Source organism: Lonchura striata, chromosome 32 (genome assembly GCF_050655825.1).
Source record: "Lonchura striata isolate lonStrDom1 chromosome 32, ASM5065582v1, whole genome shotgun sequence".
In the NCBI taxonomy this organism is placed as follows: Eukaryota; Metazoa; Chordata; class Aves; order Passeriformes; family Estrildidae; genus Lonchura; species Lonchura striata.
In genome coordinates this window covers 6169317-6192681 of record NC_140734.1, presented here as the reverse complement: position 1 = coordinate 6192681, position 23365 = coordinate 6169317, and the positions used below count along the sequence as shown (strand labels likewise).

General features: G+C 60.0%; 3 protein-coding genes across 9 annotated transcripts in view; 2 read left to right on the top strand and 1 right to left on the bottom strand.

Moving 5' to 3' along the window:
* Nucleotides 1-23365, top strand: part of AURKB (aurora kinase B) — a 61970-nt gene that overhangs the window by 16137 nt on the left and 22468 nt on the right. For 3 of the 7 annotated variants that reach the window (XM_085564359.1, XM_085564357.1, XM_085564356.1), the window contains one exon: nt 1798-2715. In XM_085564359.1, coding sequence (XP_085420485.1) covers nt 1798-1977 — 180 coding nt within the window. In that variant the 3' untranslated portion in view covers nt 1978-2715. Of the gene's footprint in view, nt 1-1797; nt 2716-23365 lie in introns of those variants that run through there. The other 4 variants (XR_014950703.1, XR_014950701.1, XR_014950702.1 and 1 more) reach the window with 3 other exon arrangements.
* On the top strand, nt 4532-14533 carry VAMP2 (vesicle associated membrane protein 2). The gene is made up of 5 exons (XM_085564368.1): nt 4532-4601; nt 8240-8363; nt 10022-10180; nt 11988-12039; nt 12732-14533. Coding segments are annotated over exons 1-5 (354 nt in total). The 5' UTR covers nt 4532-4599; the 3' UTR covers nt 12749-14533.
* The window catches only part of PLOD3 (procollagen-lysine,2-oxoglutarate 5-dioxygenase 3), a 30743-nt gene continuing 24649 nt past the window's right edge, over nt 17272-23365 (bottom strand). The window contains exons 17-21 of the mRNA XM_085564082.1: nt 22798-22863; nt 20939-21040; nt 19547-19663; nt 18130-18279; nt 17272-17571 (exon numbers count right to left, since the gene is read on the bottom strand). Of these exons, the coding sequence (XP_085420208.1) occupies nt 17416-17571; nt 18130-18279; nt 19547-19663; nt 20939-21040; nt 22798-22863 (591 nt within the window). The 3' untranslated portion in view covers nt 17272-17415. The remainder of the gene's footprint in view (nt 17572-18129; nt 18280-19546; nt 19664-20938; nt 21041-22797; nt 22864-23365) is intronic.

Sequence of the window (23365 nt, the reverse complement as noted above, 5' to 3'; positions counted from 1 at the left end):
ACCTGTGCCAATCTCACCTGTGCCAATCTCACCTGTGCCCCAATCTCACCTGTGCCAATCTCACCTGTGCCAATCTCACCTGTGCCCACCTGTGCCAATCTCACCTGTGCCAATCTCACCTGTGCCCGTCTCACCTGTGCCCCAATCTCACCTGTGCCAATCTCACCTGTGCCCCAATCTCACCTGTGCCAGTCTCACCTGTGCCAGTCTCACCTGTGCCCCAATCTCACCTGTGCCAATCTCACCTGTGCCAATCTCACCTGTGCCAGTCTCACCTGTGCCCCAATCTCACCTGTGCCAATCTCACCTGTGCCAATCTCACCTGTGCCCCAATCTCACCTGTGCCAATGCCACCTGTGCCAATCTCACCTGTGCCAATCTCACCTGTGCCAATCTCACCTGTGCCAATCTCACCTGTGCCCACCTGTGCCAATCTCACCTGTGCCCCAATCTCACCTGTGCCAATCTCACCTGTGCCAATCTCATCTGTGCCAATCTCACCTGTGCCCCAATCTCACCTGTGCCCCAATCTCACCTGTGCCAGTCTCACCTGTGCCAATCTCACCTGTGCCCCAATCTCACCTGTGCCAATCTCACCTGTGCCAATCTCACCTGTGCCCACCTGTGCCAATCTCACCTGTGCCAATCTCACCTGTGCCAGTCTCACCTGTGCCCCAATCTCACCTGTGCCCCAATCTCACCTGTGCCCCAATCTCACCTGTGCCAATCTCACCTGTGCCAATCTCACCTGTGCCCACCTGTGCCAATCTCACCTGTGCCAATCTCACCTGTGCCAGTCTCACCTGTGCCCCAATCTCACCTGTGCCAATCTCACCTGTGCCAATCTCACCTGTGCCAATCTCACCTGTGCCAATGCCACCTGTGCCAATCTCACCTGTGCCAATCTCACCTGTGCCAATCTCACCTGTGCCCACCTGTGCCAATCTCACCTGTGCCCACCTGTGCCAATCTCACCTGTGCCCCAATCTCACCTGTGCCAATCTCACCTGTGCCAATCTCACCTGTGCCCACCTGTGCCAATCTCACCTGTGCCAATCTCACCTGTGCCCGTCTCACCTGTGCCCCAATCTCACCTGTGCCAATCTCACCTGTGCCCCAATCTCACCTGTGCCAGTCTCACCTGTGCCAATCTCACCTGTGCCAATCTCACCTGTGCCCCAATCTCACCTGTGCCAATCTCACCTGTGCCAATCTCACCTGTGCCAGTCTCACCTGTGCCCCAATCTCACCTGTGCCCCAATCTCACCTGTGCCAATCTCACCTGTGCCAGTCTCACCTGTGCCCCAATCTCACCTGTGCCCAATCTCACCTGTGCCCCAATCTCACCTGTGCCCACCTGTGCCAATCTCACCTGTGCCAATCTCACCTGTGCCCAATCTCACCTGTGCCCCAATCTCACCTGTGCCAATCTCACCTGTGCCCCAATCTCACCTGTGCCAGTCTCACCTGTGCCAATCTCACCTGTGCCAATCTCACCTGTGCCAATCTCACCTGTGCCAATCTCACCTGTGCCCCAATCTCACCTGTGCCCAATCTCACCTGTGCCCCAATCTCACCTGTGCCAATCTCACCTGTGCCAATCTCACCTGTGCCAATCTCACCTGTGCCCCAATCTCACCTGTGCCCCAATCTCACCTGTGCCAATCCCACCTGTGCCAATCTCACCTGTGCCAGTCTCACCTGTGCCAGTCTCACCTGTGCCAGTCTCACCTGTGCCAATCTCACCTGTGCCCAGCTGTGCCCACCTGTGCCCACCTGCTCTCACCTGTCCCGCAGGTGGACGTGCAGTTCCCGCCCTCGGTGCCCGCGGGCGCTCGGGATCTGATCCAGCGGCTGCTGCGGCGCCCCCCGGGGCAGCGCCTGCCCCTGCGCGGGGTGCTGGGGCACCCATGGGTGCGCGCCCACTCCCGCCGGGTGCTGCCCCCTGGGTACTGCCCCCCGACCCCTGACCCCTGACCCCTGACCTCTGACACTGACCCCTGACACTGACCACTGACCCCCGACCTCTGACCCTGCCCCTGCGCGGGGTGCTGGGGCACCCATGGGTGCGCGCCCACTCCCGACGGGTGCTGCCCCCGGGGTACTGCCCCCCGACCCCTGACCTCTGACCTCTGACCTCTGACCCCTGACACTGACCCCTGACACTGACCACTGACCCCCGACCTCTGACCCTGCCCCTGCGCGGGGTGCTGGGGCACCCATGGGTGCGCGCCCACTCCCGACGGGTGCTGTCCCCGGGGTACTGCCCCCCGACCCCTGACCTCTGACCTCTGACCCCTGACACTGACCCCTGACCCCTGACACTGACCCCCCGACCCCTGACCCTGCCCCTGCGCGGGGTGCTGGGGCACCCATGGGTGCTGCCCCCCGGTTACTGCCCCCATGACCTCTGACCCCTGACCCCTCGGACCCCTGGGACTCTGACCCTTGACCTCTGACCCCTCGGACACTGCCCCCATTTTGGGGAGGGGTCTCCCCCCGCCCCTCCCCCCCCATCGTTATTTTGGGGAGGGGTCTCCCCCCGCCCCTCCCCCCCCATCGTATTTTGGGGAGGGGTCTCTCCCCCCGCCCCTCCCCCCCCATCGTTATTTTGGGGAGGGGTCTCTCCCCCCGCCCCTCCCCCCCCATCGTTATTTTGGGGAGGGGCCTCCCCCCGCCCCTCCCCCAATAAAGCTGCGCTGGTTTTACCCAAAATGGCTCCGGGAGTGCCGGGGGAGAGGGGCGAGACCCCAGACCCAAAAAACACCAGAGAGAGACCCCAGACCCAAAAAACACCAGAGAGAGACCCCAGACCCAAAAAACACCAGAGACCCCAGACCCAAAAAAACCATAGAGACCCCACAGAGACCCCAGACCCAAAAAACCCAGAGACCCCAGACCCACAGAGGGACCCCAGACCCAAAAAATCCCATAGACCCCAGACCCAAAAAACACCAGAGAGACCCCAGACCCAAAAAACCCAGAGACCCCACAGAGACCCCAGACCCATAAAACACCACAGAGACCCCAGAGAGAGACCCCAGACCCACCGAGAGACCCCAGACCCACAAAATCCCCAGAGAGAGACCCCAGACCCACAGAGACCCCACAGAGACCCCAGACCCAAAAACCACCACTGAGACCCCAGACCCAAAAAATCCCAGAGACCCCAGACCCACAAAACACCACAGAGACCCCAGACCCACAGGGACCCCAGAGAGAGACCCCAGACCCACAGAGAGCCCCCCCTGCCCCATAGAGACCCCCATAGAGACCCCACCCCACAGCCCCCTGTGCCCCATAGAGACCCCCACCCCATAAAGACCCCCACCCCATAGACCCCCCCACCCCATAGATTCCCCCGTGTGCCCCATAGAGACCCCCACCCCATAGACCCCCCATAGACACCCCCAACCCACAGACCCCCCCTCACCCCATAGACCCCCACCCCATAAACCCCCTGTGCCCCACAGATCCCCTCACCCCACAGGCCCCCTGTGCCCCATAGACCCCTACCCCATGGACCCCCCACCCCATAGACCCCCACCCCATAAACCCCCCACCCCATAGACCCCATAGACCCCCCCGTGTGCCCCATAGAAACCCCCACCCCATAAACCCCCCTCACCCCACAGGCCCCCTGTGCCCCATAGCCCCCCACCCCATAAACCCCCCACCCCATAGAGACCCCCACCCCATAGACCCCATAGATCCCCTCGCCCCATGCACCCCCCACCCCATGGAGACCCCATAGGCCCCCCCGTGTGCCCCATAGAAACCCCCTGTGCCCCATGGACCCCCGCAGACCCCCTGTGCCCCATAGAGACCCCACCCCATAGACCCCCCCACCCCATAGATCCCCCCCCTGTGCCCCATAGAGACCCCCACCCCATAGACCCCCCACCCCATAGACCCCATAGACCCCCCACCCCATAGAGACCCCCACCCCATAGACCCCCCATAGACCCCCTGTGCCCCACAGAAACCCCATAGACCCCCACCCCATAGACCCCCCATAGACCCCCTGTGCCCCACAGAAACCCCAGAGACCCCCACCCCATAGACCCACCCATAACCCCCCCCACCCCATAGGGTGCCCCATCGCCCTTCCCCCACCCCAAAACCCCCCACAGCCCCCCCCACCCCAGAGACCCCCACCCCATAGAGACCCCCACCCCAGAGACCCCCACCCCATAGAGACCCCCACCCCATAGAGACCCCCACCCCAGAGACCCCCACCCCATAGAGACCCCCACCCCATAGACCCCCTGTGCCCCATAGAAACCCCCACCCCACAGCCCCCCCCCCACAGCCCCCCCCACCCCATAGACCCCCCACCCCATAGAAACCCCCACCCCACAGCCCCCCCCCCCAGCTCCCCCCACCCCACAGATGCCCCATCGCCCCTCCCCCACCCCACAGCCCCCCCCCACCGGCGCCCCGCCCCCTCCCCGCCGTTCCCCAGCCCCTCCCCCTTTCCCCTCCCCCTTTTCCCTCCCCTCCCCCTCTCCCCTCCCCCCCCGCCCCCCCCCGGTTCCCGGATGCTTCGCGCCGCCCCCGCCGCCATCTTCCGCCGCACCGACCGCGCTCCGCTCCGCGATGTGAGTGGGGGGCGCGACCCCCCCCCGGGACCCCCCCGACCCTCCCCCACCCCCCCCGAGCCCCCCATCCCCCCCCCGGCCCTCCCCGCCCCGCCCCTCCCCCTCCCCCCCCCCCGCGCCCCGCGATGGGAAATTTGGGGACCATCCCCCTCCCCCACCCATCCCCCCCCCACCCGGGACCCCCCGCCCCTCCCCCACCCCCCCGGGAACCCCCCCCCGCCCCTCCCCCACCCGCCGCATCCTCCATTTCCCCACCCCCCCCCATCCTGCCCCTCCCCCCCCACCCCGCGACCCCCGGGGCCGCCCCTCCCCCCCGCCCCTCCCCCACCCCCCCCCAGCTCCGCAGAGCCCCCCCCGCGGTGGGGGAGGGGCGCGGGGCCGCCCGAACTGGGAGCACTGGGAGCACTGGGAGGGCTCGGCCCCCTCCCCTCCCCCACCCTGCCCCTCCCCCCCCCCTCCCCGGTCTATTTTTAGCTCCCGATGCAGAACCGGGGGTGGGGGAGGGGCGGGAGAAGCGCAGCCCGGCCCCTCCCCCACCCTGCGGAGGCACCGCCCCTCCCCCACCGCGGGGGGATGGGGGGAGGGGCCTGAACGGGGGGGGACCCCCGGGGGGAGGGGGGAGGGGCCCGCGGGGTCACCCCGGGGTCACTTTGGGGACCCCCCTGTGGTCACTCGGACATTGGGGACACCCTGGGGGTCACCCTGGGGGCGTTGGGGTCACCCCGGGGTCACTTTGGGGACATTGGGGTCACCCCGGGGTCACTTTGGGGACATTGGGGTCACCCCGGGGTCACTCTGGGGGTGTTTGGGACACCCCTGGGGTCACTTTGGGGGCACCCTGTGGTCACTCGGACATTGGTGTCACCCCTGGGGTCACTTTGGGGGTGTTGGGGACCCCCCGGGGGGGTCACCTGGATGCTCTGGGGGTCACTCAGATCTCGGGGTCCTCCCTTGGGTCACTCTGGGGATACCCCAGGGGTCACTCTGACATTGGGGACACCCCAGGGGTCACTCTGGGGACATTGGGGACACCCCTGTGGTCACTTTGGGGACACCCCAGTGGTCACTCAGACACTGGGGACACTCTGGTCACCCTGAGGTCCTTGGGGACACCCTGGGGGTCACTCAGATCTCGGGGTCCCCCCTTGGGTCACTCTGGGGACACTCCAGGGGTCACTCAGACATTGGGGACACCCTGTGGTCACTCTCGAGACATTTGGGACACCCCTGTGGTCACTTTGGGGACCCCCTTTGGTCACTCTGGGGACACCCTGTGGTCACTTTGGGGACATTGGGGACACCCCTGTGGTCACTTTGGGGACACCCCTGTGGTCACTCTGACATTGAGGACACCCCAGGGGGGTCACTGGGGTCACCCCAGTGGTCACTCAGACATTGGGGACACCCCTGTGGTCACTCTGGTGACACTGGGGACACTCTGTGGTCACTCTGGGGGCGTCCCAAGGGTCACTCTGACACTGGGGACACCCTGTGGTCACTCTGGGGACATTGGGGACACCCCGGGGTCACTTGGGGGACACTCCAGTGGTCACTCAGACATTGGGGTCACTCTGTGGTCACTCTCAGGACACTGGGGACACCCCTGGGGGGTTCACCTGGATGGTCTGGGGGTCACTCGGACATTGGGGACACTCTGTGGTCACTCTGGGGACACTGGGGACACTCTGTGGTCACTTCGGAGACCTTGGGGACCTTTGAGGGTCACTCAGATCTCGGGGTCCCCCCTTTGGTCACTCTGGGGACGTTGGGGACACCCCAAGTGTCACTGTGGGGACACCCCAGGGGTCACTCGGACATTGGGGACCCCCCTGTGGTCACTCTGGGGACATTGGGGACACCTCAGGGACATTTGGGTCACCCTGTGGTCACTCTGAGGGCACCCTGTGGTCACTCGGGCATTGGAGACACCCCAAGGGTCACTCTGGGGACATTGGGGACCCCCCTGTGGTCACTTTGGGGACACTCCAGTGGTCACTCAGACATTGGGGACACCGCTGTGGTCACTTTGGGGACACTCCAGTGGTCACTCAGACATTGGGGACACTCTGTGGTCACTTTGGGGACATTGGGGACACCCCGGGGTCACTTTGGGGACACCCTGTGGTCACTCACACATGGGGGTCACTCTGTGGTCACTCTGGGGACATTGGGGACACCCTGTGGTCACTTTGGGGACCCCCTTTGGTCACTCAGACACTGGGGACACTCTGTGGTCACCCTGAGGTCCTTGGGGACCTTTGGGGGTCACTCAGATCTCGGGGTCCCCCCTTGGGTCACTCTGGGGACACCCCAGGGGTCACTCTGACATTGGGGACACCCTGTGGTCACTCTGGGGACATTGGGGACACCCCTGTGGTCACTTTGGGGACCCCCTTTGGTCACTCTGGGGACACCCCTGTGGTCACTCTGACATTGAGGAAACCCCAGGGGGGTCACTGGGGTCACCCCAGTGGTCACTCGGGTCACCCCAGTGGTCACTCAGACATTGGGGACATCCCTGTGGTCACTCTGGGGACACTGGGGACACTCTGTGGTCACTTCGGAGACCTTGGGGACCTTTGGGGGTCACTCAGATCTCGGGGTCCCCCCTTTGGTCACACTGGGGACGTTGGGGACACCCCAAGTGTCACTTTGGGGACACCCCAGGGGTCACTCGGACATTGGGGACACCCTGTGGTCACTCTGGGGACATTGGGGACACCTCAGGGACATTTGGGTGACCCTGTGGTCACTCTGAGGGCACCCTGTGGTCACTTGGACATTGGAGACACCCCAAGGGTCACTCTGGGGACATTGGGGACACCCCTGTGGTCACTCTGGGGACACTCTGGTCACTCTGTGGTCACTTGGACACTGGGGACACCCTGTGGTCACTCTAGGGACATTGGGGACACCTCAGGGGCATTGGGGTCACTCTGTGGTCACTCTGGGGACATTTGGGACACCCTGTGGACACCCCTGTGGTCACTCTGGGGACACCCTGGGGGTCACTATGAGGACATTGGGGTCACTCTGTGGCCACTTTGAGGGCACCCCTGTGGTCACTCGGACATTGGAGACACCCCATGGTCACTCTGTGGTCACTCTGTGGTCACTCTGGGGACTCCCCAGAGGTCACTGAGGGGACATTGGGGTCACCCTGTGGTCACTCTGGGGACACTCTGGGGACACTGGGGGCTCTCCAGAGGTCACTGAGGGGACATTGGGGTCACCCTGTGGTCACTCTGGGGACACCCCAGTGGTCACTCGGATGCTGGGGTCACTCTGTGGTCACTTTGGGGACATCCTGGGGGTCACTCGGACACTGGGGACACCCCAGTGGTCACTCTGGGGACATTGGGGGCACCGTGGGGGTCACCCTGGGGTCACTCTGGGGTCATTTCAGGGTCACCCGGGTGGTCACTTTGACCCGCTGTGGTCACTTTGGGACACCCCTGTGGTCACTTTGGGGGCACCCCAGTGGTCACTCTGGGTCACCCCGTGGTCACTCAGGTCACTCATTGGTCACTCTGGGGTCACTCATTGGTCACTCAGGGTCACTCTGGTCACCCCCGTGGTCACTCTGGGGTCACTCTGGCCGTGGCCGGAGTGACCTTTGCCCTTTGCCCTCCGGCCAGGTCGGCGCCCTCGGCCCCCGCCGCCCCTCCCCCCGCCGCGGGCGAAGGGGGAGGACCCCCGGCCCCTCCCCCCAACCTGACCAGCAACCGGCGGCTGCAGCAGACCCAGGCCCAAGTGGATGAGGTGGGGGAGGGGAGGGGGGGAAGGGGGAGGGGCGGTGAGGGGGGAGGGGTCAGTGAGGGGGGAGGGGGCAGTGAAAGGGGGGAGGGGTCAGAAATGGGGAGGGGTCAGTGAAAGGGGGAGGGGTCAGTGAAAGGGGGAGGGGTCAGAAATGGGGGAGGGGTCAGTGAAAGGGGGAGGGGTCAGTGAGGGGGAGGGGTCAGTGAGGGGGGAGGGGTCAGGGAAAGGGGGAGGGGTCAGTGAAAGGGGGAGGGGTCAGAAATGGGGGGAGGGGTCAGAAATGGGGGAGGGGAAGAGGGGGAGGGATCAGTGGGTGTGGTCAGGGGTGTGGTCAGGGGGTGTGGTCAGTGGTCAGTGGGTGTGGCCAGTGGGTGTGGTCAGTGGTCAGGGGGTGTGGTCAGTGGGTGTGGTCAGTGGTCAGTGGGTGTGGCCATCAGGGGGGCGTGGCTGACATGTGCGTGGTCATCGTGTGGGTGTGGCCAGGGAGGGACAGGGTCATTCATGACCTTTGACCCCTGGGGGTGACCGGGCCTGGGTGTGCCCCCCCCGGCCGTGGTCACTCCCTGGCTGTGGTCACTCCCCGGCCGTGGTCACTCCCAGCTGTGGTCACTCCCTGGCCATGGTCACTTCCAGCTGTGGTCACTCCCAGCTGTGGTCACTCCCAGCTGTGGTCACTCCCCGGCCGTGGTCACTCCCTGGCCGTGGTCACTCCCAGCTGTGGTCACTCCCAGCTGTGGTCACTCCCCGGCCGTGGTCACTCCCTGGCCATGGTCACTCCCAGCTGTGGTCACTCCCTGGCCATGGTCACTCCCAGCTGTGGTCACTCCCAGCTGTGGTCACTCCCTGGCCATGGTCACTCCCCGGCCGTGGTCACTCCCTGGCCATGGTCACTCCCAGCTGTGGTCACTCCCCGGCCGTGGTCACTCCCTGGCCATGGTCACTCCCCGGCCGTGGTCACTCCCAGCTGTGGTCACTCCCTGGCCATGGTCACTCCCTGGCCGTGGTCACTCCCAGCTGTGGTCACTCCCTGGCCGTGGTCACTTCCTGGCCGTGGTCACTCCCAGCTGTGGTCACTCCCAGCTGTGGTCACTCCCAGCTGTGGTCACTCCCTGGCCGTGGTCACTCTGACCCCACTGACTGCTGACCACTGCGGCCACAGGTGGTCACTGACCCCCGGCCGTCCCTGTGGTCACTCTGACCGCTGACCGCAGGTGGTCACTGACCCCCGGCCGTCCCTGTGGTCACTCTGACCCCACTGACCGCTGACAACAGGTGGTCACTGACCCCTGTCCTGTCGCTGTGGTCACTCTGACCGCTGACCGCAGGTGGTCACTGGCCCCTGGCTGTCGCTGTGGTCACTCTGACCCTGCTGACCGCAGGTGGTCACTGACCCCTGTCCTGTCGCTGTGGTCACTCTGACCGCTGACCGCAGGTGGTCACTGACCCCTGTCCTGTCGCTGTGGTCACTCTGACCGCACTGACCACAGGTGGTCACTGACCCCTGTCCTGTCGCTGTGGTCACTCTGACCGCTGACCGCAGGTGGTCACTGACCCCTGTCCTGTCGCTGTGGTCACTCTGACCGCTGACCGCAGGTGGTCACTGGCCCCTGGCCGTCCCTGTGGTCACTCTGACCGCACTGACCGCTGACCGCTGGCCGCAGGTGGTGGACATCATGCGGGTGAACGTGGACAAGGTGCTGGAGCGGGACCAGAAGCTGTCCGAGCTGGACGACCGGGCGGACGCGCTCCAGGCCGGCGCCTCCCAGTTCGAGACCAGCGCGGCCAAGCTCAAGCGCAAGTACTGGTGGAAGAACCTCAAGGTGGGCCATGACCCAAAATCGACAGAAATAGACCCAAAATAGACCCAAAATGGGCTGAAATGGGCTGAAATGGCCCCAGAATAGCCCAGAATGGCCCCAAATTGCCCCAAAATGGCCCAAAATGGCCCAAAATGGCCCCAAATAGCCCAAAAATGGCCCAAAATGGCGCCAGGCTCAAGCGCAAGTACTGGTGGAAGAACCTCAAGGTGGGCAATGACCCAAAATCGACAGAAATAGACCCAAAATAGACCCAAAATAGACCCAAAATGCCCAAAAGTAGACCCAAAATGGTTCCAAATAGCCCAAAAATGGCCCCAAAATGGCCCCAAATGTCCCCAAGCTCAAGCGCAAGTACTGGTGGAAGAACCTCAAGGTGGGCAATGACCCAAAATCCCCAGAAATAGACCCAAAATAGACCCAAAATAGACCCAAAATGGGCTGAAATGGCCCCAAATGGCCCCAAAATGGCCCCAAATGGCCCCAAAATGGCCCCAAATAGCCCCAAAATGGCCCCAAATGGCCCAAAATGGCCTCAAATGTCCCCAAGCTCAAGCACAAGTACTGGTGGAAGAACCTCAAGGTGGGCAATGACCCAAAATCCCCAGAAATAGACCCAAAATAGGCCCAAAATAGACCCAAAATAGACCCAAAATGGGCTGAAATGGCCCCAAATAGCCCCAAATGGCCCAAAATGGCTCCAAATGGCCCAAAATGGCCCCAAAATGGCCCCAAATGTCCCCAAGCTCAAGCGCAAGTACTGGTGGAAGAACCTCAAGGTGGGCAATGACCCAAAATCAACAGAAATAGACCCAAAATAGGCCCAAAATAGACCCAAAATGCCCAAAAATAGACCCAAAATGGGCTGAAATGGCCCCAAATAGCCACAAAATGGCCCAAAATGGCTCCAAATGGCCCAAAATGGCCCCAAATGGCCCCAAAATGGCCCCAAATGTCCCCAAGCTTAAGCGCAAGTACTGGTGGAAGAACCTCAAGGTGGGCAATGACCCAAAATCAACAGGAATAGACCCAAAATGGTCTGAAATTACATAAAATTTCCATTAAATTCTCCCCAAATCCCCAGAATTCTTCAGGAAATTCCCAAAATTCCCCAGACAACCCCAAAATCCCGACCCCACAGAGTTCTCCCACTCTTGAAAGGGGAAAGGACACAAAAAATTCCCAAAAAATGCCCCAAAAAAAAATCCCTGAAAATACCCGAGAAACCACCCTAAAAATCCCTGCAATTCTCCCAAAATACCCAAAATTCCTCAGAATCTTCCCAAAATTCCCAAAAAACCCCAAAATCCCGACCCCATGGGGTTCCCTGTCTTGAGAGGGGAAAGGACCCCAAAAATCCCTGATAATGCCCCCCAAAACCACCCCAAAATTCCCTAAAAATGCCCCAAAAAACCACCCCAAAATCACTGAAAATGCCAAAAAAATCAGCCCAAAATGAACTAAAAATGCCCCGAAATCCACCCCAAAAATCCTGAAAAATGCCCAAAAATCACCCCAAAATCGTGAAAAATACCCAAAAATCACCCCCAAATCCCTGAAAATGCCCAAGAAACCAGCCCAAAATTCACTAAAAATGCCCCAAAAATCAGCCCAAGAATCTCGAAAAATGCCCAAAAATCCAGCCCAAAAATGCTCCAAAACCAACCCAAAAATCATGAAAAATGCCCCAAAAATCAGCCCAAAATCCCTGAAATTCAACCCAAATCCCAAAAATTCCTCAGAAAATCTTCAAACTTCCCCAAAATCCCCCAAAATTTCCCCAAATCCCCCAAATTGCCCATCTCCACAGATGATGATCATCCTGGGCGTCATCTGCGCCATCGTCCTCATCATCATCATCGGTGAGCGGCTGCTTATGCAAATGAGATGCAAATGAGGGAGCACGCATGCAAACGGGAGATGGGCACGGTGTGGGGGAAGCCGGGTGGGGCATGCAAATGAGGGGCGGGGTATGCAAATGAGGGGCGGGGTATGCAAATGAGGCTCTGTGGGTAACGAAGGGGTGCGTAGGTATGCAAATGAGGGTTGGGTTATGTAAATGAGGCGATGGGGTTACAGAAATGGAAGTTTTTCGGTTATGCAAATGAGGGCGCTGGGTATGCAGAGAAGGGGAATGGAATGCAAATGAATGGTTTTAGATATGCAAATAAGGCCTGGAGATGCAAATAAGGGTGAGGGATTCAAATGAGGGGCGGGGCATAATTGGGGGTTATGCAAATTATCAGCACATGCTAATGAGAAACTGGCATGCAAATTAGTGGGAGGGATGCGAACGAGGGTCTCTTATGCAAATGAGGGCTGGAATAGAGTGGGTGGAGCCATGTAAATACAACAGTAATTTACGTGAACCAAATGCAAATTATATGCAAATTAGATAGGAGACTCCATGCATTCAACCAAGGGAGTGCGGGGACCTGTGGGTATGCAAATGAGGGGGCGGAGCATGTAAATATGGGGTTACATGCATGCAAATGAGGGGGTGGGGATATGCAAATGAGGGGACGGAATGCTAATCGTATGCAAATGTTCTCAGTCTATTTCAGCACCTAACGCCGCCGGCCCCGCCAGGCCCCGCCCCCAACGCCGCGGGGGGCGTGGCCACGCCCAGGCCCCTCCCCCTCCCCTCCCCCCCAAATTTGGGATTGGCCCCCAAAATCCCCCCGGCCCCGCCCCCACCCCAAAAATCCCAAAAAATCCCCAAAAATCCCCAAAAAATCCCAAAAATCCGGGGGGGGCACCCCAAAAACGGGGGGGGGCTCCCCTCCCCCACCCGGGAGGGAATTTGGGGTCCCCTCCCCCTCCCCACGTGAGCACAAAGGGACCCCCCAAATTTTAGGGGCGATTTTGGGGGTGTCCCCTCCCCCCCCCCGAAAAAAATCCATTCCAGCCCCTCCCCCACCCCCCGCACCCCAAAATTCCCCCCCCACCCCCCCCCCCCTTCACTGCCGAGCCGGGGGGACCCCAAAAATGGGGGGGGACCCCAAAAAATGAGGGGGGGACCCCAAAAATGGGGGGAGACTGAAAATGGGGGGGTCCCAAAATTTGGGAGGGTCCCAAAATTTGGGGAGACCCCAAAAATGGGAGGGACCCCAAAATAATGGGGGGAAAATGTAAATGGGGGGGGGTCCCAAAGAATGGGAGAGACCCCAAAATTTTGGGGGGATCTCAAAGTTGAGGAGACTCGCAAAATTTGGGGAGGACCCCAAAAATGGGGGGGATCGTAAAAATTGGGGGAACCCCAAAATTTTGTGGGGGGGCTGAAAATTGGGACACCTCAAAATTTGGGGTGACCCCAAAAATGGGAGAGACCCCAAAATTTGGGGGGGCTGAAAATGGGGGGGGACCCCAAAAATTTGGGGGAATTTGGGGGAACCTGAAATTTGGGTGGGGGGGGTCCCAAAATGGGCGAACCCCAAAATTTGGGTGGGGACCCCAAAACTGGGGGGGGACCCCAAAATTTGGGTGAGGCCAAAAACTGGGGGGACCCCAAAAATGATGGGGGAGAGAAACCCCAAAATTTGGGGTGGGGGGAGCGGCCAGAATTGGGGGATCCCCCCCAAAATTGGGGGGGGAACCCCAAAATCGGCGGGGAGGGGGGAGGGGACCCCGAAATTCGTGGGAGCCCCAAAAATTTTTGGGGGGTGGAAAGGGGGAGGGGGACGCCCCTGGGAGGAGGGAACCAGGGGGTCCCCAAAACTGGGGAGGGTCCCCAAAATTGGGGAGGGGTCCCCAAAATTGGGGAGGGGTCCCCAAAATTGGGGAGGGGTCCCCAGACCCCCCCACAGAGGGAGGAGGAGTCGCCCCAAATTTTGGGGGGAAACCCCCCAAAAAACCCCAAAATGGGGGTGGGGGAGGGGGTGACCCCCCCCCCCCCCCAAATCCCACCCGGGAGATTTTGGGGTGCGGCCCCTCCCCCCCCCACCCCGCCCCTCACCCACTGCATGGAGCCCCCCCAAATCTGGACCCTCCCCCCCCAAAAAAACCCCAAAATTCTCCCCAAAAATCCCCTCCCCCCCCCCCGAGCGCTGGAAATTTGGGGGGACCCCTCCCCCCGCCCCTCCCCCACCCCCCGCGGGGATTTTGGGGTTCGGGGGGGGGTGGGGGAGGGGAAGCGCCGGATTTTTTTGGGGGGGGGAGGGGCGGGTGTCACTGCCGCCCCTCCCCCCGCCCCTCCCCCACCCTCCCGCCCCTCCCCCCCCCTCGGGACCCCCCAATGGGGTGTGGGGGGACCCCCCGGGGTTTTGGGGGGGCCCCGGGGGGGTCCCCGCCCCTCCCCCCCTCCCCCTCCCCTCCCCCCCCCCGTGTGAAACGTGAACAATAAAATCGTGTCCGTGAGGGGGAGGGGCTGCGCTGGGGGAGGGGAGGGGCTGAGGGGTGGGGGAGGGGCTCTGCCGTTGGGGGCGTGGCAGGAATTTGGGGGAGGGGCTGCGGGGTGAGGGAGGGGCTCTGGAAATGGGGGAGGGGCTGCGGGGTGGGGGAGGGGCTCTGGAAATGGGGGAGGGGCTGAGGGGTGGGGGAGGGGCTCTGCCGTTGGGGGCGTGGCCGGAATTTGGGGGAGGGGCTCTGGAAATGGGGGAGGGGCGCTGGGATTTTGGGGAGGGGCTCTGGAAATGGGGGAGGGGCGCTGGGATTTGGGGGAGGGGCTCTGGAAATGGGGGAGGGGCGCTGGGATTTGGGGGAGGGGCTCTGGAAATGGGGGAGGGGCTGCGGGGTGAGGGAGGGGCGCTGGGATTTGGGGGAGGGGCTCTGGAAATGGGGGAGGGGCCGGAATTCGGGGGAGGGGCGACAAAGGTGGGGGAGGGACTGCGGAGTGGGGGAGGGGCTCTGAAATTGGTGGGCGTGGTCCGAATTTGGGGGCGGGGCTCTGGGATTGGGGGAGGGGCTCGGGAATTGGGGGAGGGGCGCTGGGGTGGGGTTCAGAAAATGGGGGAGGGGCGCTGGGATTGGGGGCGTGGCCAAAATTTGGGGGAGGGGCTACGGAGGTGGGGGGGAGACTGAGAGGTGGGGGAGGGGTTCTGGGATTGGGGGAGGGGCTCTGGAAATGGGGGCGTGGTCAGAATTTGGGGGAGGGGCCAGAATTTGGGGGAGGGGCTGCAGGGTGGGGGAGGGGCGCTGGGATTGGGGGCGTGGCCAAAATTTGGGGGAGGGGCTCTGGGATTGGCTGGAATGTGGGGGAGGGGCGCACGCCGCCCCCACCAATCAGAACGCGGCATCCCACCCCCCCCCCCATCGAGGAGTGACGTCACACCCACGCGATGACGTCATCACGGCGGGGGGGGAACCCCCCCCCCCGGGTTTTATTGCCGAAATTTGGGGGGGGGGGAAGGGGAAAAGGGGGAACCCCCCCGTGACGTCATCGGGGGCACCCTAATGTCCCAATTTGGGATCCCCAAAATCCCAAAAATCCCCCAAATTTGGGGTCCCCAATGTCCGGGTTGGGGGGGGGGTCCCCAAATTTAATTTTGGGGTCCCCGATGTCCCGGGGGGGGTCCCCAAAATCCTGGGGGGGATCCCCAAAATTCTATTTTTGGGTCCTTGAGGGTGAGGAGTGTCCTGGGGAGGGTTCCCCAAATCCAATTTTGGGGTCCCCAAATCCCATTTTAACGTCCCCAAATCCAATTTTGGGGTCCCCAAAATTTTGGGGTGTCCCCAATGTCCTGCGGGGGGTCCCCATATCCCATTTTGGGGTCTCCCCGTCCCATTTTGGGGTCCCCAAAGTCCAGGGGTGTCCCCAAATCTCAATTTTGGGGTCCCCCCCTCATTCTGGGGACACCGAGGTGGGGGCGGGTCCCGATGTCCCCAAAATGTCCAAAAAATGTCCCAAATTGGGGACCAAGAGGAGTACGTGGCCATGGCAGGAGCAGGACCCTGATGTCCCCAAAATGTCCCCAAGGCCACCATGGGGTCCAAAGGTGGGTCCTGATGTCCCCAAAATGTCCCAAAATGCCCTGAAATGTCCCCAAGGCCACTGTGGGGTCCAAAGGTGGGTCCTGATGTCCCCAGATGTTCTGAAAATGTCCCCAAAATGTCCCCAAAGTTGCAGTGGGGTTCAAAGGTGGGTCCTGATGTCCCCAAATGTTCTGAAAATGTCCCAAAAATGTCCCAAAATGTCCCCAAGGCCACAGTGGGGTCCAAGGGCGGGACCCAAAGTCCCCAAAAGTCCCCAAAATGTCCCCAAAATGTCCCCAAAGTTGCAGTGGGGTCCAAAGGCGGGTCCCGATGTCCCCAAATGTCCCCAGGTGGGGTCCACGAGGAGCACGAGGCCATGGTGGGGGTCAGTCCCTCGATGTCCCCAAAAGTCCCCAGATGTCCCTCGGTGTCCACGATGGTGTCTTCAGGTGTCCCCAATTTGGGGACACGAACGGGTCCTCGGTGTCCCCAAATGTCCAGTGATGTCCCCAGTGATGTCCCCAGATGTCCCTCGGTGTCCACGATGATGTCCCCAGTGTCCCCAAAATGTCCTCAGGTGTCCCCAGTGTCCCCAAAATGTCCTCAGGTGTCCCCAAAATGTCCCCAGTGTCCCCAGTGTCCCCATCCGGGGTCCACCAGCAGGGCCGGGTGGTGGCGGGGGTTGGTCTCTGATGTCCTCCACGGTGTCCCAGTGTCCCCAGTTGGTGTCCCAGTCCCTCCCAGTCCATCCCAGTTTGCCCAGTTGGTGTCCCAGTCCATCCCAGTTTGCCCAGTCTGTGTCCCAGTTACATCCCAGTATCCCCAGTTTTGGTCCTGGTGTCCCCAGTCCATCCCGGTTTGTCCCAGTGTCCCCAGTTTGTGTCTGCAGTCCCTCCCAGTCCCATCCCAGTGTCCACAGTTTGTGTCCCAGTCTGTCCCAGTCCCTCCCAATCCCCTCCCAGTCCATCCCAGTCTCTCCCAGTCCATCCCAGTCCCTCCCAATCCCCTCCCAGTCCATCCCAGTCCCTCCCAGTCCCTCCCAGTCCATCCCAGTCCCTCCCAATCCCCTCCCAATCCCCTCCCAGTCCCTCCCAATCCCCTCCCAGTCCTCTCCCAGTCCCTGCCAGTCCATCCCAGTCTCTCCCAGCTCCCTCCCAATCCCCTCCCAGTCCCTCCCAATCCCCTCCCAGTCCATCCCAGTCCCTCCCAATCCCCTCCCAGTCCATCCCAGTCCATCCCAGTCTCTCCCAATCCCCTCCCAGTCCCTCCCAGTCCCTCCCAATCCCCTCCCAGTCCATCCCAGTCCCTCCCAGTCCATCCCAGTCCGCTCAGGGGTCCAGCAGCAGCTCCAGGCCGTAGCGGGCGCTGCCGGCCGGGGCCAGGCCCTGGGCCAGGTGCGTCAGGCGCCCGGGGTGCAGCAGGGCCCAGCCCGGCGGCGGCGCGGGGACACGGCAGCCGTGGCGCGGGAACAGCCAGCCGCCGCCCTGGAACCAGTACGGACCAGTATGGACCAGTACGGACCAGTATGGACCAGTACAGATCCCATAACCCATCCCAGTAACTCCCAGTTCCAACCAGTGACCCATCCCTGTCCCTCCCAGCATAAACCAGTCCCTCCCAGTTCCCTCCCAGTCCCTCCCAGTTCCCCCCCAGTCCCCTCCCAATCCCTCCCAATCCCTCCCAGTCCCTCCCCAGTCCCCCCCCAGTCCCTCCCAGTTCCCCCCCAGTCCCTCCCAGTTCCCTCCCAGTTCCCTCCCAGTCCATCCCAGTTCCTCCCAGTTCCCTCCCAGTCCCTCCCAGTTCCCCCCCAGTCCCTCCCAGTTCCCTCCCAGTTCCCTCCCAGCTCCCCCCAGTCCCTCCCAGTCCCTCCCAGTCCCCCCCAGTTCCTCCCAGTTCCCTCCCAGTCCCTCCCAGTTCCCTCCCAGTCCCTCCCAGTCCCTCCCAATCCCCTCCCAGTCCCTCCCAGTCCCCCCCAATCCCCTCCCAGTTCCCTCCAGTCCCTCCCAGTCCCTCCCAGTGCTCCCAGTGCTCCCAGTCCGTACGTGGGCGGGGCCCAGGCTGACGCTCAGGCTGATGGTGGCCGAGGGCCGGGGCGGGGCCGAGGGGGCGTGGCCGGAAGGGGCGTGGCCTCGATGGGCGTGGCCGGAAGGGGCGGGGTCATACCGCACCACAGAGCTCAGCACGGTCCGGCCCTGGGGCAGGGCGGGTGGGCGTGGCTAAGGGGGACACGCCCCCAGAGCCACGCCCACCCCCGATTTGCATTCAAAGGCCACGCCCATTCAGCACCTTTCCCGACAAGCCACGCCCCCTTTGGCCACGCCCTTCTCGAGGCCACGCCCCTTTCCCAACCGCAACCGCTCCAAGCCCCGCCCACTTTTCCACCCCTCAGGCTCCACCCCTTTAGAGCCCCGCCCCTTTCCCTAAGCCACGCCCCTTCCACAGGCTCCACCCCTTTCCCTAAGCCCCGCCTCTTCCACAGGCTCCACCCCTTTAGAGCCCCGCCCCTTTCCCTAAGCCCCGCCCCTTCCACAGGCTCCACCATTTAGAGCCCCGCCCCTTCCACAGGCTCCACCCCTTTAGAGCACCGCCCCTTTCCCTAAGCCCCGCCCCTCAGGCTCCACCCCTTTTAGAGCCCCGCCCCTTTCCCTAAGCCCCGCCCCTCAGGCTCCACCCCTTTTAGAGCCCCGCCCCTTCCACAGGCTCCACCCCTTTCCATAAGCCCCCCCTCAGGCTCCACCCCTTTAGAGCCACGCCCCTTCCACAGGCTCCACCCCTTTCCCAAGCCATGCGTATTTCTCATGCCCCGCCCCTTTTCCCTTAGCACCGCCCATCTCCCCAAGCTCCTCCGCCTTTAAGACCCCGCCCCTTTTATTAGCCCCGCCCCTTTTTGCATACCATTGCCCATCTCCCCAAGCCCCTCCCCTTTCCCGTAGCCCCGCCTATCTCTAAACCCCGCCCATTTCCCCATAGCCCCGCCCCTTTCACAAAACCAATCCCTCTCCATTAGCCCCGCCCATTTCCCCTTAGCCCCGCCCATTTCCCCTTAGCCACGCCCCTTTCTCTAAGCCCCATACCTTCCCCTTAGCCCCGCCCCTCTCCATTACCCCCGCCCCTTTTTACTTAGCCACGCCCCTCTCCCAAACCCCATTCATTTCCCAAGTCCCTGTCTCTCTTCCCAAGCCCCGCCCCTTTATCAAGCCCCGCCCCTTTCCCAAGCCCCGCCCCTTTATCAACCACCGCCCCTTTCAAAAGCCCCGCCCCTTTCCCAAGCCCCGCCCTCTCCCTTAGCCCCGCCCCTTTCCCAAGCCCCGCCCCTTTCCCAAGCCCCGCCCCGTTATCAACCACCGCCCCTTTCCCAAGCCCCGCCCCTTTCCAAAGCCCCGCCCCTTTCCCAAGCCCCGCCCCTTTCCCAAGCCCCGCCCCTTCCCAAGCCCCGCCCCTTTCCCAAGCCCCGCCCACCTTGGGGGCGTATCCCGGGAAGAGGCGCCGGGCCAGGGGGGGGAGGAGCTCCCGCAGCGCCCCCTGCAGGACGGGATCGAGGGAGAGCAGAGAGAGCGGCAGGGCCCGGGACAGCGGCTGGGGACAGAGTGACCACAGTGACCATGAGTGACCACTGAGTGACCACTGAGTGACCCTGAGTGACCAATGAGTGACCACTGAGTGACCACTGAGTGACCAGAGTGACCACAGTGACCACTGAGTGACCCTGAGTGACCAGAGTGACCACAGTGACCACTGAGTGACCACTGAGTGACCACTGAGTGACCAGAGTGACCACAGTGACCACTGAGTGACCCTGAGTGACCAGAGTGACCACAGTGACCACTGAGTGACCACTGAGTGACCAATGAGTGACCACTGAGTGACCACTGAGTGACCCTGAGTGACCAGAGTGACCACTGAGTGACCACAGTGACCACTGAGTGACCACTGAGTGACCAGAGTGACCACTGAGTGACCACAGTGACCACTGAGTGACCACTGAGTGACCAGAGTGACCACTGAGTGACCACTGAGTGACCCTGAGTGACCACTGAGTGACCAGAGTGACCACTGAGTGACCCTGAGTGACCACTGAGTGACCCTGAGTGACCCTGAGTGACCCTGAGTGACCACTGAGTGACCACTGAGTGACCACTGAGTGACCACTGAGTGACCCTGAGTGACCACTGAGTGACCCCTTCCTCAATTTTGGGGTCCCACCCCCATTTTTAGGGCCCCGCCCACCAATTTTTGGATCCCCCCCCAATTTTTGGGGTCCCAAATCCCAATTTTTAGGTCCAAAATCCAAATTTTGGGCTCTCTCCCCCATTTTTGGGGTCCCACCCCCATTTTTGGCGTCCGAAATCCAATTTTTGGGGTCCCACCCCAATTTTTGGGGTCCCCACCCACCCATTTTTGTGGTCCCACAACCCAATTTTTGAATCCCCCCCAATTTTGGGGTCCCAAATCCCAAATTTGGGGTCTCCCCCTCAATTTTGGGGTCCCATATCCGAATTTTGGGGTCCCATATCCGAATTTTGGTGTCCCTCCCCAATTTTTGGTGTCCCAACCCCCACTTTTGGGGTCCCAAATCCCAATTTTTCAGGTCCCACCCCCATTTTTGGGCTCCCAAATCCCAAATTTGGGGTCCCAAATCCCAAATTTGGGGTCTCCCCCTCAATTTTGGGGTCCCATATCCGAATTTTGGGGTCCCAGCCCCATTTTTGATATCCCAAATCCCAATTTTTGGTGTCCCAACCCCCACTTTTGGGGTCCCAAATCCCAATTTTTCAGGTCCCACCCCCATTTTTGGGGTCCCAAATCCCGATTTTGGGGTCCCAAATCCCAAATTTGGGGTGCCCCGCCCACCTGGTGATGCTCCGCCCACCCCCCGTGGAGCTCCGCCTCCTCGCGCAGCTCCCGCCCGAAGCGCGCCGAGAACAGCGGGAACCGGAACACGTCTGGGCAGGGCTAAAAACGGGACATTTCACCCCAAAATTCACCCCAAAATCACCCCAAAATACCCAACAATCCAAACAAAAAAAACCCAAAAAAAATCCCCCAAAAAATCCCCCCAAAAATACCAAAAATACCCCAAAAACCCCCCAAAACCCCAAGGGAACTGGAACACGTCTGGGCAGGGCTAAAAACGGGACACTTCACCCCAAAATTCACCCCAAAATCACCCCAAAAAACCCAAAAATACAAACAAAAAAAAACCCCAAAAAATTCCACAAAAAATCCCAAAAAAATCCCCCCAAAAACCCCCAAAATACCCCAAAAACCCCCAAAAACCCCAAGGGAACTGGAACACGTCTGGGCAGGGCTAAAAACGGGACATTTCACCCCAAAATTCACCCCAAAATCACCCCAAAATACCCAACAATCCAAACAAAAAAAAAACCCAAAAAAATCCCCCAAAAAATCCCCCCAAAAATACCAAAAATACCCAAAAATACCCAAAAAACCCCAAAACCCAAAGGGAACTGGAACACGTCCGGGCAGGGCTAAAAACGGGACATTTCACCCCAAAATTCACCCCAAAATCACCCCAAAAACCCTAAAAATGCAAACAAAAAAAACCCCTGAAAAATCCCCCGAAAAATCCCCCCAAAAACCTCAAAAACACCCAAAAATACCCAAAAAACCCCAAAACCCAAAGGGAACTGGAACACGTCCGGGCAGGGCTAAAAACGGGACATTTCACCCCAAAATTCACCCCAAAATCACCCCAAAAAACCCAAAAATCCAAAACAAAAGAACCTCAAAAAAATCCCCCCAAAAAATATTTTTAGGCTGATTTTTGGGGACTTTTTGGGGATATTTTGGGATAATTTTGGGATTATTTTTGGGATATTTTTGTGATATTTTTGCAATATATTTGGGATATTTTGGGAATATTTTGGGAATATTTTTTGGATATTTTGGGATAATTTTGGTTGTATTTGGGAAAATTTTGGGGATATTTTGGGATAATTTGGGGTTGATTTTGGGATAATTTTGGCATATTTTAGGATAATTTTGGGTTGATTTTGGGGATAATTTTGGGCTATTTGGGGATATTTTTGGGATAATTTTGGAATGATTTGGGGACAATTTTGGGTTGATTGTGGGATAATTTTGGGGATATTTTGGGGATATTTGGGTGTATTTTTGGTTTGATTTTGGGATATTTTGGAATAATTTAGGGGATATTTTGGGATATTTTTTGGGGATATTTTTGGGATTTTTTGGGGATATTTTAGGATAATTTTGGGGATATTTTGGGATAATTTTTAGATATTTTTGGTTTGATTTTGGGATATTTTGGAATAATTTAGGGGATATTTTTGGGTATTTTTTGGGGATATTTTTGGGATTTTTTTCGGGGATATTTTAGGATAATTTTGGGGATATTTTGGGATAATTTTTAGATATTTTTGGTTTGATTTTGGGATATTTTGGAATAATTTAGGGGATATTTTTGGGTATTTTTTGGGGATATTTTTGGGATTTTTTTCGGGGATATTTTAGGATAATTTTGGGGATATTTTGGGATAATTTTTAGATATTTTTGGTTTGATTTTGGGATATTTTGGAATAATTTAGGGGATATTTTTGGGGATATTTTGGGGATATTTTTTGGGGATATTTTTGGGTATTTTTTGGGGATATTTTAGGATAATTTTGGGGATATTTTGGGATAAATTTTGGGGCATTTTTGGGATATTTTGGGATGTTTTCGGTACCTCCTGGATCAGGCTCCCCTCCAGGACGCGGCTGAAGTTGCGATGGAGATAGAGCTGATCCCAGTCCTGGAAGGGCCAAACTGGGATGGACTGGGAGGAACTGGGAGGGAACTGCGATGGACTGGGAGGGACTGGGAGGGACTGGGAGGGAACTGGGATGGACTGGGAGGAACTGGGAGGGAACTGCGATGGACTGGGATGGACTGGGAGGAACTGGGAGGGAACTGGGATGGACTGGGAGGGACTGGGAGGGACTGGAAGGGACTGGGAGGGACTGGGATGGACTGGGAGGGACTGGGAGGGACTGGGATGGACTGGGAGGGAACTGGGAGGGAACTGGGAGGGACTGGGAGGGACTGGGAGGGAACTGGGAGGGACTGGGAGGGAACTGGGAGGGAACTGGGAGGGACTGGGAGGGACTGGGAGGGAACTGGGAGGGACTGGGAGGGACTGGGAGGGACTGGGATGGACTGGGAGGGACTGGGAGGAACTGGGAGGGAACTGGGAGGGACTGGGAGGGACTGGGAGGAACTGGGAGGGAACTGGTTTATACTGGGAGGGACTGGGG